This window comes from Macaca nemestrina, chromosome 14 (genome assembly GCF_043159975.1).
Source record: "Macaca nemestrina isolate mMacNem1 chromosome 14, mMacNem.hap1, whole genome shotgun sequence".
Classification (NCBI taxonomy): Eukaryota; Metazoa; Chordata; class Mammalia; order Primates; family Cercopithecidae; genus Macaca; species Macaca nemestrina.
This window is the reverse complement of record NC_092138.1, coordinates 110,378,154-110,391,988: the sequence shown is the minus strand read 5'-3', so window position 1 is coordinate 110,391,988 and position 13,835 is coordinate 110,378,154. Positions and strand designations below refer to the sequence as shown.

Here is a 13,835-nt window from a genome sequence, read left to right as displayed (position 1 = left end):
ACCCCTTCCCAGTCACCCCTTTACTCTTACAGTAGCAAATAAGACCCCTGTCTAATGGGGGGAGACAAATGTGTAGAGCCTTTGCCACCTTGGCCAGGGCTGATTCCTTAAATTTCTGGATGATGATGATTGTTATTTAATAGCCAGAGGCTCATAGAATTGACTTGTTTGGAGGAGGCCTGATGGCCTCCTTACTCTCACCAAAGCAATTTTTCCCTCAGGGGGGCTCCCATCTTCTTACACAGAGAGGCAGCTGAGGCAGGACAGTGGGGTTAACTGTAGACCAGGTGAGGGCACGGGCTGCTGGGGTGGCCCCGCTTCCCCAGTGTACATATTGTATCTGTGTAACATTTTGTATATTCCAGGGGTAGGGCAGCCCCCTGTATCATACCTAGCAGAGGTTGGAGCTGGCACATGGGGAGGAGGTTCTAATAATTATTTGGGGCTGGGAAACTTATTTATTGATAGCATAGGACAGAGGAAGGAGGCGGGGATGGGGTCGTGGCACCCTGGTGATGCAACTCCTGTTTATTTTGCTTTTTATTTCGGAATAAATGGATTTAGCCATACTGCTCCGCCTGGCGTGTTCCTGTTTCTCTCACTGGGTTCTGGAGTTTGTGCCACTGAACGGGGAGCCCCAGAGTGTCTGAGCCTGCGCATGTGGGCTGTTGGGACCTTCCAGGCCTGTTACCGGTATGCTGCCTGGTGACATCTAGGGGATTACACAGGGACTACCATGGTACCTATGGGGACAGTTCGGCCCCGACGGCCAACAGGCTCAGAAGCCTGATCTAGCGGTGGCCGGGAAGGCAGGGTGCCAGCACCCAAGGTGTCTTCTGTTCTGCCCTCCTGCCTCCCTCGCCTGCCTGAGCCTGGTGGCCTGTTCTGTCTGTCCCTCCCCAGAATGCTGGCCACCCCGCAGGCTCCCTCTAGACTGAGTTAATGGCCCTGCCCCCTAGTGGCCAGAGCCGGCTTCACAGGATGAGAGCCAACTAAGCTCCAGGGACTTTCCAGGAAAAGTGTCCCTTGGAAAGGATGTGGTCTTTTTACCGCCCCCAACAGCACCCTAGTAATGGCTTAGCCCTTCCCCTCCCCTGAGCTCCAGAGAGAACACAACCAGCAGAGGAGACATTCCCCGTCATCCAGAAATAGGTTTTATTCTCAGCCGAGAGACAGCAGGACTGGTAGAGACTGTCAGGCCACACGGCTGCCTGCACAGCACCCCCATGCTTGGTAGGGGGCGGGAGGTATGGCGGGGGCTGGCTGTCCACAGGCTGGGCATGACAGGGAGGCTCACTGGAGGTGGCACACTTTAGAGGGGGATGTCAGGGGACAGCGTTCTCTTGTAGTTGGGCCACAAGACTCCACAAGGACAGCACAGTGACTGATTCCCAGCGCTAGAGGCGAGGCGGTCGGCCATGTGTAGGTGTGTATATATATGAGTATTTATAGATATTTATAGAACAGGGCAAGGGCATACCACTGAAGGGGCACAAGTTTTCACCAATGGTCACGCCTGGAGGTGTCAGCTCACCACTACAACAGACTAAGTCACAGATGAAGGGGGCTGGCTTTGGGGCTAGGGAAGCCACTGTCAAGTCACAGAACAGCCGTCCAGGCAGGCTTGGAAAGGGAGGTCTCCGAGAAGAGGAGGGATCTGTTTAGAGGTCGAAGGGGGGCCTGGGGCTCTCAGGACGGGATGGACTTGCCTGACCCGATCGGCTGGCAGTTGGAGAGAAAGCAAAGAGAAAACGGGAGAGAGAAAATCGAGGAGAGAGCTGGTAAGGCAAGTGCAGCACACAGCCGGCTGGGGCGGGCCGCACCGCAGCAGGTGGGAGGGCTGGGGAGGGGAGGGTGCAGGTGTGGGTGTGGCAAGGTTCCTGGAAAAGAGGGGCTGGAAGGAAAAGGGGAGGAAGATGGAGGGAGGAGCTGTAGCTTCACAGGTATCGCCTGGGGGCTGTGGCGGCCCTCCCCACCCCACACACGCTGGCCTCTCACACAGCACCCAGGCAGGGCACCCACAGTTCAAGCTGATGCTCGGCCCCCTCGGGCTTCCCTCTTCTCTGGTCACCCTGTCTTCCAACCCACCGGCCCAGGGCCACCCCTTGCCTTGGGGAGCCCCACGCAACAGCCACCAGGCCTGACAGAGAAAGAACACTGCTTGAACCAGGAGGGTGAAACTAAAAGGGATGGCTGGAGGGAGCGCCAGAGGCCCTTCTGGGTGGTCAGAAAACCCAGGACCCTCTGAAATGACCCTGGGGGAGGCAGGGAGGGCAGACAGCCGGATGCCAGTGGCCATAGACTTATAAGTCTAAGAGGGGAGCCTCAGCTGGTCGGGGGGCTGCAGGTCGCGTAGGTGAGGCTGGGCCCTTCCTGCTGGGAAAAGCAGAAGAGCGAGAGTCAGTGGCCGGAGAAGGGGGGCGGGCTCACTGGGAGCTCAGCAGGACCAGCAGGCACGGTCGTCCCCTTGGCTGAATGGCACAAGTAACCCTAGGAGCAACAGGCCAAGGTGCATGAGCCCGCTGGCTGGCTACGGTGCTTCAACTGGGGCCAGGGACACTGCCTTCAGTCACACGCTAGCAGCTATGATGGTACCTGGGAGGGAGGGAAGGGGGCTGTGTGTCCCTGCCTGGCCTGTGAGGTGTGTTGTGGGATGACCGTGTGTATGGGACTCTCAAGCTTTTACCCTAGATCACCACTGGATTGCCAGCAGATAGAGGAGGTGGTACCCTGACTATCACCCCTGCTCTGCAGTGGAGTTGGCTCTCAGCGCTGCCAGGCTGGGAGCTGGATGCCTTACCCCAGGAGCATGACTCTGACTGCACACCAGGCACGGTGTGCCCAGGATGACATTCCTAGGCCTCTGGCCACCTCACAGTCCAGCCCCACACACAACCCCCTCCAAGTTCCCAGCCTTTACACAATAAACCACGAGCTCTCTGCCCTCTCTGATGGCTCCAGAGAGCACCCATGTCTGCCAGCTTGGGCACGGAGCCTGTTCCAAGAGTCCCCAGGCTCAGCCATGGAGGCCTTGGGCAGTAGCACTGAGTCCCGAGGCTCGCTGGGAAGGGAGGTGAGAGAGCCAGCGGCACAAGGACAGAAAGAGGAAAGAGCAAGTGTACAGCTGCAGAAGGGAGGGGCGGGGAACCTGGCTCTGAGGTCCCAGGTGCGTGCCCCGTGTGGAGCTAGTGCAGCGGGGCAGACACACCGTTCATGCAGCAGGCGGTGAGGCAATACCTACCATGGCTGACGCTCCTCAGGGGTCACTGATAGTGATTCTGAAAGACAGCACGAAATCAACATGGCAGTTCACACGCACGGGTGGGACAGGCCTGGGGGTGGGGGACACACACACGCACACGCCCGGGCGTGCACACACATGCTGTGAGGCCCCATGGCCCACATGCACACGCTAACACACATGCCCACAAACAACACGCATACGCCTCCTTCCCTGCCACCTCCCGGTGCCCAGCACCCTCACTGGCCGGCGGCACGTGCAGCACGGATCTGGGGCATGCAGCCACTCAGCACACTGAAGCACACGCGTGGGCAGAGTCACAACACAGAAGCTCACCCGCACACAGAGGCATTTGCACCAGCTCCCTGCACACTCGTGCCTGGCGTGCTCAGAGGACCACCCGTGCTGCTCATGGAGACAGGGCTAGCTCGCTAATGTCCAGCTGTCATTTCTCCACCTAAGAGCCTTCTGTGGTTCCCTCCTGCCTACAGCATTGAGCCCCCCAACAAGTCAAACTCTTCGGACTTTGAAGGTTCTCCATCCTATGCCCCACCCTCCCCACAGAGCTCTTCCTCATTCTGTCTCTGTTCTCTGCTTTGGCCAGTGGCTGTCCTCGATGCAGCCCACACTACACCTCTGCCCACACTGCAGCTCTTTACCCAGATACCCTCCTTGCCACATAAGCCTATCTCAGCCATGCCTCAGACCTCACTGAAGTCAGGTTGCCTTGAAGAAGCTCTCCCAGACTGCTCTTTTCCCCAAGGTAGCGTCATGATTTGCCAAAAGTTTCTTTTTTTTTTTTTTTTTTTTTTTTTTGAGACGGAGTCTCCCTCTGTCGCCCAGGCTGGAGTGCAGTGGCGCGATCTCGGCTCACTGCAAGCTCCGCCTCCCGGGTTCACGCCATTCTCCTGCCTCAGCCTCCCGAGTAGCTGGGACTACAGGCGCCCACAACCGCACCCGGCTAATTTTTTGTATTTTTAGTAGAGACGGGGTTTCACCGTGGTCTCGATCTCCTGACCTTGTGATCCGCCCGCCTCGGCCTCCCAAAGTGCTGGGATTACAGGCGTGAGCCACCGCGCCCGGCCAAAAGTTTCATGTGTGTTAGCAAGACTGGAGTCAGGCTGGCATCAAACCTTACGTCACATATCTCACACCGCACCATAGACCTGGGTGCCAAATCTGAACTCACGTTGGCAGTTAGCAAAGTGCTCCTACGGCTGCATCTGCAGTTAACACAGCATCCCTATATCCATTGTCTCCCTCGATCCCCACAGCCACCCTGGGAGAAAGGCAGAATGTCATCATTTGGTAGAAGGGATGCTGAAGCTCTGGGAGGGAAAGAGACATGTCTAAAGGCGCAGGGTAAAGCAGCATCTCTGGACTCCCAGTCCAGTCCTCTTGCCCAATACCATGCTGCTTGCCTCTACCCATCTGCTTTGGTCATCAGAGCATAACAGGGCAAGCCCCAATCCCTGCCTCATTTTGGTTTATGGGCGCTAGACCCACAGCCCTACCCTCCAGCCATGCAGAAACAAAACAGATGCTATTGTCCTGCAGTGTTCTTCCTTAGAGAATGTGGCCAGTGGAAACAGGGCAGACTGGGAATTGGAGTGAACTTCCTTGAAAGAGGGTCATGGGTCAAGAAAGTCAAGCCAAAGGATGCAGTAGAAAGCTTTTCCTTAGAAATCTTTGGGAATGAAGCAGGCTTCAGCCACTCCCATCCCTGCCCCTGCCGCCACCCCTACCACATTGGTTTAGACTGGGTAGGGCCAGAAGCGGGGGGTGGGGGTGGGAAGGAAAAAAACCATCAGATTGCCCAAGGCCCCAGGCTCCTTCCCCAGCTGCTCCTGTCCTAGCCCGGGCCTGGGTGCCATTCTTACACTCTCACACTCGTGTGCACGCCCACACACACATCACACACCTCTCTAGTCACACAGTCACAGCCTGGCCTCTGCTCCTCTGGGCCAGTGGCTGGACACCCCCTGGGATGGCTCAAAGGAGTCAGGACTGGGAAATGGGGACATCAGGGTAGCTGAAGGAAATCCACACACCCAGAGCAGATAGGGGTTCAGACTCAGACCTAAGGTAGGCTCCGTAGGGGCTGGGAGAGGAATTGGACGGAATGGAGGATGGAGGACAGCAAGAAGAAAGGAGGAGGAATGCAACGTGTGGGCGGCCGCCAAGAGTGAAAATAGAGGGAAGCGCCATGCAAGTGCTGGAAAGAAGGGGGCAGGTGGGACGAGCCCCACAGCCCCCTCCCCAGAAACGACCACCTCCGGGACTCAGCGCTCCCTCGGGGGCAGGCTCCGCCAGCCCTCGGCCACACGTGGCGTGGCTCCGGCACCCAGAGTCCGATTGCCTGGGATGGAAACGGCCGGTTCTGGCGGCCGGGTCCGATGCTCTGGAATCCAGCCCCATTTCCCTCCCGGCCACGCCCGTCCGGCAGCCTCTCCAGCCGCATTCAGCCCCTACTCACCTGGGGACCCCGGGCGGGGCGCGGTTGGGGCGCGAGGGCACCTGAGGGGGAGGGCCGAAAGGGTCAGGGGAAGCCCCCGGCCTGGAGGGCACGGGGGGCGCCCCCCCCAGGGCGGACCCAGCAGGCGGAGGCCCAGGAGCAGGGCCCCGCGACCCGGGCCGGGCTGGGGGCACGGCGGGGGCTCGGCGCTGCGGCGTGGGGCTGGACGTGGGCGACCTGAGGGCGACAGGCAGCGAGAAACAAGGAGAGGCGAGATGAGCGGCTCCGCCCACACTGAGGCCCCGCCCCAGCCCAGTGCTTGCCACGCCCATGCACGCAAAGCCCCTCCCTGCCGTGCCCCGAGGCGGTCGCCGGAGCTTAAGCCCCGCCCCCAGCGGCGCCAACGTCCCAGCTCCACCCCGCCTCGCAGCCAGCTCTCCACGGCAAGCCCCGCCCCGCGGCAAGCCCCGCCCTCTCTAAGCTCCGCCCCTCGCTCCAGGTGGGAGCCGCCCGGTGACGCGGGCGCGCCACTGCCCGGTCCCGGCACTCCTCCCGTGGGCCCCGGGCTGGGGGGCTTTGGGGCCGTGGGGGCCGGCCCTGGTACCTGCGTCCGGCCGGTACGCTCTGCACCTGCAGCCAGGAGTCGTCCACGGGCGGGGGCATGGGCGTGCTGACGGTGGTCGTATTGATGTCGCCGATGATGCTGAGCGCCTCCTTCAGCGCGTGGTACATGCGCAGCATCTCGTCGCGCCGCTGTGCCTGCTCCGCCGACTCCTCCATCAGCGTGTTCTGGTCCCCACACGAGTACAGGTTGGCCAGCAGCTCCGAGAAGATGAACTCCTTGGTCTGCGAGTAGGCAAAGAGGGAAGGAGGTGGGGACTTGATGCCTGTGCCGCCCTGGCCGCCCCACCCGGCCGGCCCCCACGGCCCCCCACGGGACTGTGAGCTGGTATGGCTTTTCCCACGCGGCTCCTACACTGCGTAGACTGGAAGATTCGCCTCCCCACCGCGCTTTTCTCGCTCAGATGAGGACACTGAGGTCCACAGGAAAAGTCACCTGACTAAGGTCACAGATCCGGGAGGGGACTTAGGACCTATCACGCCACCAGAACACTTGTCTACTCAGTTTTTGTTTTGATTTTCTTTGTTTGTTTGTTTTTTTTTTTTTTTGAGATAGGGTCTCGCTCTGTCGCCAGGCTGGAGTACAGTGGCAAGATTACAACTCACTGTAGCCTCAACCTCCTGGGCTCAAAGTTATCTTCCAATGTCAGCCTCTCCAGTAGCTAGGACTACAGGCTATATATATATATATATATATATATATATTTTTTTTTTTTTTTTTTTTTTTTTTTTTTGAGAGGGAGTTTTGCTCTTGTTGCCCAGGCTGGAGTGCAATGGCACAATCTTGGCTCACCGCAACCTCCACCTCCCGGGTTCAAGCAATTCTCCTGCCTCAGCCTCCCGAGTAGCTGGGATTACAGGCATGCACCACCGCGACCGGCTAATTTTGTATTTTTAATAGAGACGGAGTTTCTCCATGTTGGTCAGGCTGGTCTCAAACTTCCAACCTCAGGTGATCCGCCCACCTTGGCCTCCCAAAGTGCTGGGATTACAGGCATGAGCCGCCGCACCCAGCCAACCCCAGCTATTCTTTAAAATTTCTGTGTAGAGACGAGGTCTCACTGTGTTGCCCAAGAAGGTCTTGAACTCCTGGGCTCAAGTGATCCTCCTGCCTTGGCCTCCCAAAGTGCTGGGATTACAATTATGAGCCACCGTGCCCAGCCCCTCATTATATTTCTTTCTTTTTTCTTTTTTCTTTTTTTTGAGATGGAATCTCGCTCTGTCGGCCAGGCTGGAGTACAGTGGCAGGATCTCAGCTCACTGCAACCTCCGCCCACTGCAACCTCCACCTCCTGGGTTCAAGTGATTCTCCTGTCTCAGCCTCCCAAGTAGCTGTGATTACAGGCTCACGCTACCACACCTAGCTAATTTTTCTATTTTTAGTAGAGACGGGGTTTCACCATGTTGGCCAGGCTGGTCTTGAACCCCTGACCTCAAGTGTTCCGCCTGCCTTGACCTCCCACAGTGCCGGGATTCCAGGTGTGAGCCACTGTGCTCAGACCCTCATTATATTTCTATCGGACAGCTCTGGTCTGGACCGTGCCTCCCTCCCTGGACCTGGTCCCACAGGGCTGGTTGGCATCTCCCCCAGGCCAACATGGCCACCTGCGTCCCCAGTGCCACAGGACTTCCCTGCCCCCATGCGGCGGAGCACGCACATTGTTAATCATGAGGTGCATGATGGTTTTGGGCATGAGGTCCCGCACGGTCTTGTTGACAATGGCCATGTACGAGTCCACAAGATTCCGGATGGTCTCCACTTGCCGTTCCAGCTGTGGGTCCATGGAATGCATGAAGCTGTCGGAGCCATTCTCCTCGGTCTCACTGGCCTGCCATGGAGAACACAAGGGCATCAGGGTGGCCAGGCCACGCAGCCAGGCTCCAGGCATCGCCAGGATCTCAGCCCCTCCAAAGGTACCCAGAACATTGAGGCACAGAGAGAAGCAACTGGCCTGAACACACACCAGGCTCTCCATCCCTGTGCCTCTCAGGACCCTAGACTCCACTGATTCAGCCTTGTCTTGGTTCTGACTCTAGTGCCTAGAATTTGCCTCAATTTCCCAATCCAGAAATTATTATTATTATTATTTTGAGAGAGTCTTGCTCTGTCGCCCAGGCTGGAGGGCAGTGGTGCTGTCTTGGTTCATTGCATCCTCTGCCTCCCGGGTTCTAGCGATTGTCCTGCCTCAGCCTCCTGAGTAGCTGGGATTACAGGTGCGCACCACCATGCCTGGCTAACTTTTGTTATTTTTAGTAGAGATGGAGTTTCACCGTGTTGCCAGGCTGGTCTCGAACTCCTGACCGCATGATCGGCCCACCTCGGCCTCCCAAAGTGTTGGGTTTACAGGCGCGAGCCACTGCGCCTGGCCCCAATCCAGAAATTAGAAAAGAACATCTCCTGGTCCCTTGCTTGAAAACCTGGCTGGAGCTGGTGCCAGGCTGCAGATGCCTGACAGGAGGCAAGAGAAGGGCATACTCACTTTCTCTTTGTCCTGGGAGGCCCACACACCAACATTGTCACCACCGCCACCACCAGGGAGCACAGCCGAAGGAAACATACAGAGAGGAAAAGGGGAGAGATTGAGTGAACCTGGGGACACTGCACCCCAACTCTCAGGCTACTCTAGACATTGCCACAGTGAAATAGGGGAGGAAAGAGAAGGCAGTCACAAGAAACCACCATTATAGAAAGGGGAATATAGAAATGCCATCTGCAACAGAGACAGAGACGTGAAACTGCCACTGGAGAAGGATGGGAGGACCAGGAGACTTATCTCTGTTCCCACCCCCAGAGTGGGTAGGGGGAAGGATTCCTATTATTTCTGAGCCAAATAAGGGCTCGGAAACATGACGTGACTTGGCATCACTGAGGATGGTGCCCCAGGGGCCCTAGGATCATGCTTGCCCCTCCTCTCCTTGCCCTGCCACTCACCCCAACACGCTCAGGGTATACGCCAGCCCTCAGGAAGGAGGCCTTCCAGCTGTCCACCTCCTCCTGTGTCTCACAGGCCAGCTCCAGCTGCCGATAATCCTTATAGACATTCCTGCAAGACAGGGCGGATGGTGAGGGCAGATGGGCAAAGCCCCACCCTCCCTGGGGGTTAAGGGCATGCCCAGACTTTGGGGTCACCATGCCTGAGGCCAGCTCATTTCCCAGCTGTGTGACCTGTGCAAGTCCCTTCCTCTCTCTCAGCCTCAGTTTCCTCATTGGGAAGATGGGTTAATAAGAATTCCTGCCACCTCCGGTCACTGAGGATTCAGTGAAGTGAGTGGCAAAATGCTTAGAAGGGGACTGGACCTTTGATAAGGGGACAACCATACTCAGTGAAGTCTCTAGCTTGGGGCCCAGACCCCACCAGCTTCCTCTGTGGCTCTCTGAGGACCCCTCTGATGGCAGCTGGACTGAACCCTCATCTCTGAGTAGCAGAGGGCCCGCTAGAGTCAGCCTTGGCTCAGGAAGGAAGAGGCCTGGTACTGCCACCACCCTATAGGAAAGTGAGCAGGAGAAGAGGACCAGGCCTGACTAGGGCCCTTTGGCTCCAGTGCCTGGCAGAGTATAGTGCACGAAGAGCATGCACTATACCAGTGACAATGGAAGGGAGGAAGGGATAGAGGGAGGGAGGGAAGGGGAGACTGGAAGGGAGGAAGGGAGGGAGGGAGGAAGGAGGGAAGAAAAAAGGGAGGGAGGAAAGGAGGGAGGATGGAAGGAAGGAAGGGAGGAAGGAAAGGAGGGAGGGAAGGAGGAGGGAAGGGAAGGGGAGGGGATGGGAGATCTTGACATGATGTCTAGCTCAGAGCAGGAACTCAGTAAGCATCTGTCAGTGGATTGCTTGCTGTGGGGCCTGGGGCAGGTTCCTCTCCTCCCTGGATCCCTGTACCCAGCTTCTACTCAGCGCGGGTGGTTTTGGGGCTGCAGCAGCTACAGCCAGGGGCAGGCAGGCACCTCTGTTCCGTGTTAAAGAGGGCAAAGATGTGCTTGCTCGACATGAAGCCCTTCTCCACGTCCCGCAGCTTGAGGTTGTCCACAGACAGCATGTATTTCTTCTCTTTCTCCTGTGGGTGGTGGTAGGAGCAATGAGTGAGGTTGGCACTGTTCTCTGCCACACCTCACTCCCTAAGAGTCCCCTTGACTGGCCCAGGGCTTCTAAGCATCAGCCCCCTCCCACTGTGAAGGTGCAGCTAGATAAAATCCTGGCCACAGGACCGTAGGCCTCCTGGGCACCACCGGCCCCCAGTGGCGTTCCAGCCGGTCCCACCAGCTCTGCATCTATGCCGGAGGCCAGGAGGCTGGTGAGGGGTGGGGAGGTGAGAGTGTGGGAGGCTCCCACAATCCCTCCCCAGGCAAGTCCTGGATACAAGCCAGGCCGGCCTCAGGCAGGGACCGCACACTCAGGCCTCTCTCGCCCCCGGCCTGGCCGCCTCTGACTTCATTTCCTGACTGCAGAGACCAGGAAGGGGGGCCACCAGCCCCGGCGGCTTCAAAGGGCTGGCTCAGCCCACTCCCCCAAGCTCCCCATGTGTTAGCAATAAGGCAGCCAGCACAAGCCTGGAGATGGTGTGCCTGTGTGTGCAACATGTGTGTAGTTGTGTGTTTGTGCCAACACATGCAAGCCCAAGTACATATTACCTATTGTGTGTGTGCACATGTGTATCTGGGGAGGCGCCCAGCATGAACCACGTGTCAGTGTGAGCGTGTCTACATCTCAGTGTGGATGTGTGCACACTTTGTGGATGTGTGTGGCAATTGTGCAAGGCTACTACGTTTGCACAGCCATGCACAAGCTTATACCACACGCTTATACTGGGGTGCACATCTTACCTGCACACTGTGGTACAATGGGCTGTGTGTTTGGTTTATCTAGAGCTGTCTAGGAGGAGTTATGTGTATCTGCGCACAGGCGTGTAGGGTGCTAGGCCCATGTGTATGCTTGGTGTGGGCACGTGTGTATGTAGGCTGCTGTGTCCCAGGAGAGGGGTTCAGGGATCTGGGGAGGAGACACCCCAGGATGGGGCTCTGGGAGAGGGGAGGGGTTTTTGTCACCCATGCCCTACTTGCTCACGGGGGTCGTCTGTGTGGGCCTCGGGGACTCAAAGAGCTTGGGCATGAGCCTTGCCTAGGGTCTCAGGTAGGGGGCTGGGTTTAGGGAGACCTTGCTCCCCTGTCTTGGCGTCATCCTGCCCACCCCTCTCTGCCCCCCACGCCCCCCTGGCCCATGCAGCCACATAAAGCCCTCTTTATGCCAGGCGGGTGGCCGGGAGCCCCAGAGGGCGGCTGGGGGAGGAGAGGAGGAAGTTGCACACACGGCCAGGGAACATCTGGAACCGTTCGAGAGAGGCCCCGCCGCCACCCGGCCTGCGCTTCGGGGTTGGACACTAGGTAGGAGCGGCCTCCTCCTCCCACCCCTCCCTTCCTGCCGGCCGGCCCCCTCCTCAGGCCCCTCCTTCTCAGCCCCAGCTCCCGCTCACCCCTGCCACGTCAAAGGAGGCAGAAGGGGAGTTGGGAGCAGAGAGGGGACCACGGGCTGGCTGGTCTGGGGCTGGGGGGACACAGGCTGGGGTTGGGGGGTTCTTGGATCTCCAGGGGATGGGGCTGAAGCGCCCACCGGATGGACAGACACTGCTGCCTGGATGGACCAGAGGACACCTCCACTCCGTCTACCCAGTGTTTAGACTATCTGTTCAGGACTCCCAAATTGTACAGTAGTCTGCACATTGGTTAGGCTGGGCTGGGTTAGACCCTCGGCGCCGCCGCCACTGGAGAGCTGGACCGACCCCTGCCTGCCATCCCAGAACCGGAGCCTGGAGCCAGGGCGTTGGGGCACAGGGTGGGCTGGGAGGAGGCACAGAGGGATGGGGTTGCCACCCTGCTGTGGGACTGGTGGGGGGTAGCGGTGATGGGGGAAGGGTGGCCGAGGAAGACTGAAAGGATGGGGGGGTCAATGGGGACTGGGGATGTGGGCAGCTGCCGGTCTGCCCAAAGAGCCTCCCTCACCCAAAAACCTGAGGGCTGGCGGCTAGGTAGAGAAGTACAGACCACTCTCCCACCAGCCTGGACCACCTCCACATCCCCAGTGGTCCTAGTGCAAAAATCCACTCACATTCAACATACACGCACCTTGATACAGCTCCAGAACTCACATACATGAGCACCCCCATACTTTCAATCTCACACCCATGTCCCAAACAGACACACACAAGTGCATGCACACACACCCATACACACCCTCACGACTGGAACACTCCCCCCATTCTCACATCCCAAAGACACACACAGATTCTCAAACACCCCATACTCACACCGTCCCTCCGGAGCCCCCTCCCCACACACACCTGCATTTACATCCCAAGTACAGGCACGTGCCCAGAGTCACTCCGCAGGTACACAGATTTCACCCCCAGATGCAAATGCAGACCACATATTCCAAACACACCTAGATGCTTATACCCCAGTCACACTCCTAAAAAACACCCACACACCAGACCCACAAGCCCCCCCCCACACACACACACCCTGCCTCCCAGCACCCACAGCCCACAGCCCACTGCCACCTCCCCACATACGATTCTCAGAGTTGTTTTCGAATACGACTTAACTCAGATGTACACAAAATCTCCAGAAAGACCTACAGGCTCAGGCACAAGGACAGGGGACCCCCTCAGTGGCATGCGCCCCTCCCCCACAGTATCGCCAGGTCTCAGGCCCTGAGCCCCAGCTCACATGGTCTCCCTGGCCCTGTGTAAGGAGCCTCAACATGGGAGACCCCAAACCCATGGGGGCATCTAGGCAGCCTGCAGAGTGACCGGCAGGAAGCCGCCCCCTACCCGCACCCCACGCCACCGCACACTCCATCCCTTCCAGGGGCTCCCATGCTGGGGGAGGCCAGGGTTGGGGTAATGAGGTCCAGATGGCTTGGCGCCCCCGCCAGTGACGACAGAGGGCCCCTCCCAAGGTGGAGAGTTGGGGCCCCTGCCCAGGACAAACTTGGAGGAGACAGGGACCTGGGAGGGGGCTTGGAGGCCAAAATCACAGGCCCCACCCAGAGCCCCGCTCCCCCATTGAGGGTGCTGTAGCCTCCAACAGCCCCTCAGGAAGAAGAGGGTCCCTTCCCCCACTCCTTGGCCAGCTGGAGTTCATTACCACAAGCCCACCCCCAGCCCTCCCCATTCTCTCTGGTCACCTCTGGAATCCAGATGTGAAAGCCAAATAGACTCATTCTTAAAGGAGACCAGCAACAGGGGAAGGAGGTGGCGGGGGCTTCTGTGCACCCTAGTGGGCGGGGAGGGTTTTTTTGTGGCAACTCGGCAGGGCCCCCACACTCCTTGCCCCTCAGCCTGGGGGCACTCTGCGCATTTCCCTTGGACTGCAGGGGTCTAGGGGACTGGGGTGCAGGGGTTAACCGGGTGTCTGGCAGCTGGACTCGTGTGTGTCATGGGCCTGTGGGGGCCACAGAGGAGGCGGCACGCCCTGCAGCGGGAAAACAGGAAGGCCGCTGGGCCGCAGGGTCAGGGAGGGGCACC

The 13,835-nt window shown here is 58.6% G+C and overlaps 1 protein-coding gene across 6 annotated transcripts in view; it reads right to left on the bottom strand.

Moving 5' to 3' along the window:
• Positions 1 to 1,131: 1,131 nt before the first annotated feature.
• The window catches only part of LOC105463975 (dynamin 1), a 52,550-nt gene continuing 39,846 nt past the window's right edge, over positions 1,132 to 13,835 (bottom strand). For 2 of the 6 annotated variants that reach the window (XM_011711511.3, XM_011711510.3), the window contains exons 16-22: positions 10,261 to 10,370; positions 9,250 to 9,361; positions 8,798 to 8,809; positions 7,976 to 8,146; positions 6,301 to 6,542; positions 5,718 to 5,933; positions 1,132 to 1,722 (exon numbers count right to left, since the gene is read on the bottom strand). In XM_011711511.3, coding sequence (XP_011709813.1) covers positions 1,662 to 1,722; positions 5,718 to 5,933; positions 6,301 to 6,542; positions 7,976 to 8,146; positions 8,798 to 8,809; positions 9,250 to 9,361; positions 10,261 to 10,370 — 924 coding nt within the window. In that variant the 3' untranslated portion in view covers positions 1,132 to 1,661. Of the gene's footprint in view, positions 2,377 to 3,988; positions 3,991 to 5,717; positions 5,934 to 6,300; positions 6,543 to 7,975; positions 8,147 to 8,323; positions 8,351 to 8,797; positions 8,810 to 9,249; positions 9,362 to 10,260; positions 10,371 to 13,835 lie in introns of all 6 variants that reach the window. The other 4 variants (XM_071078393.1, XM_071078391.1, XM_071078392.1 and 1 more) reach the window with 4 other exon arrangements.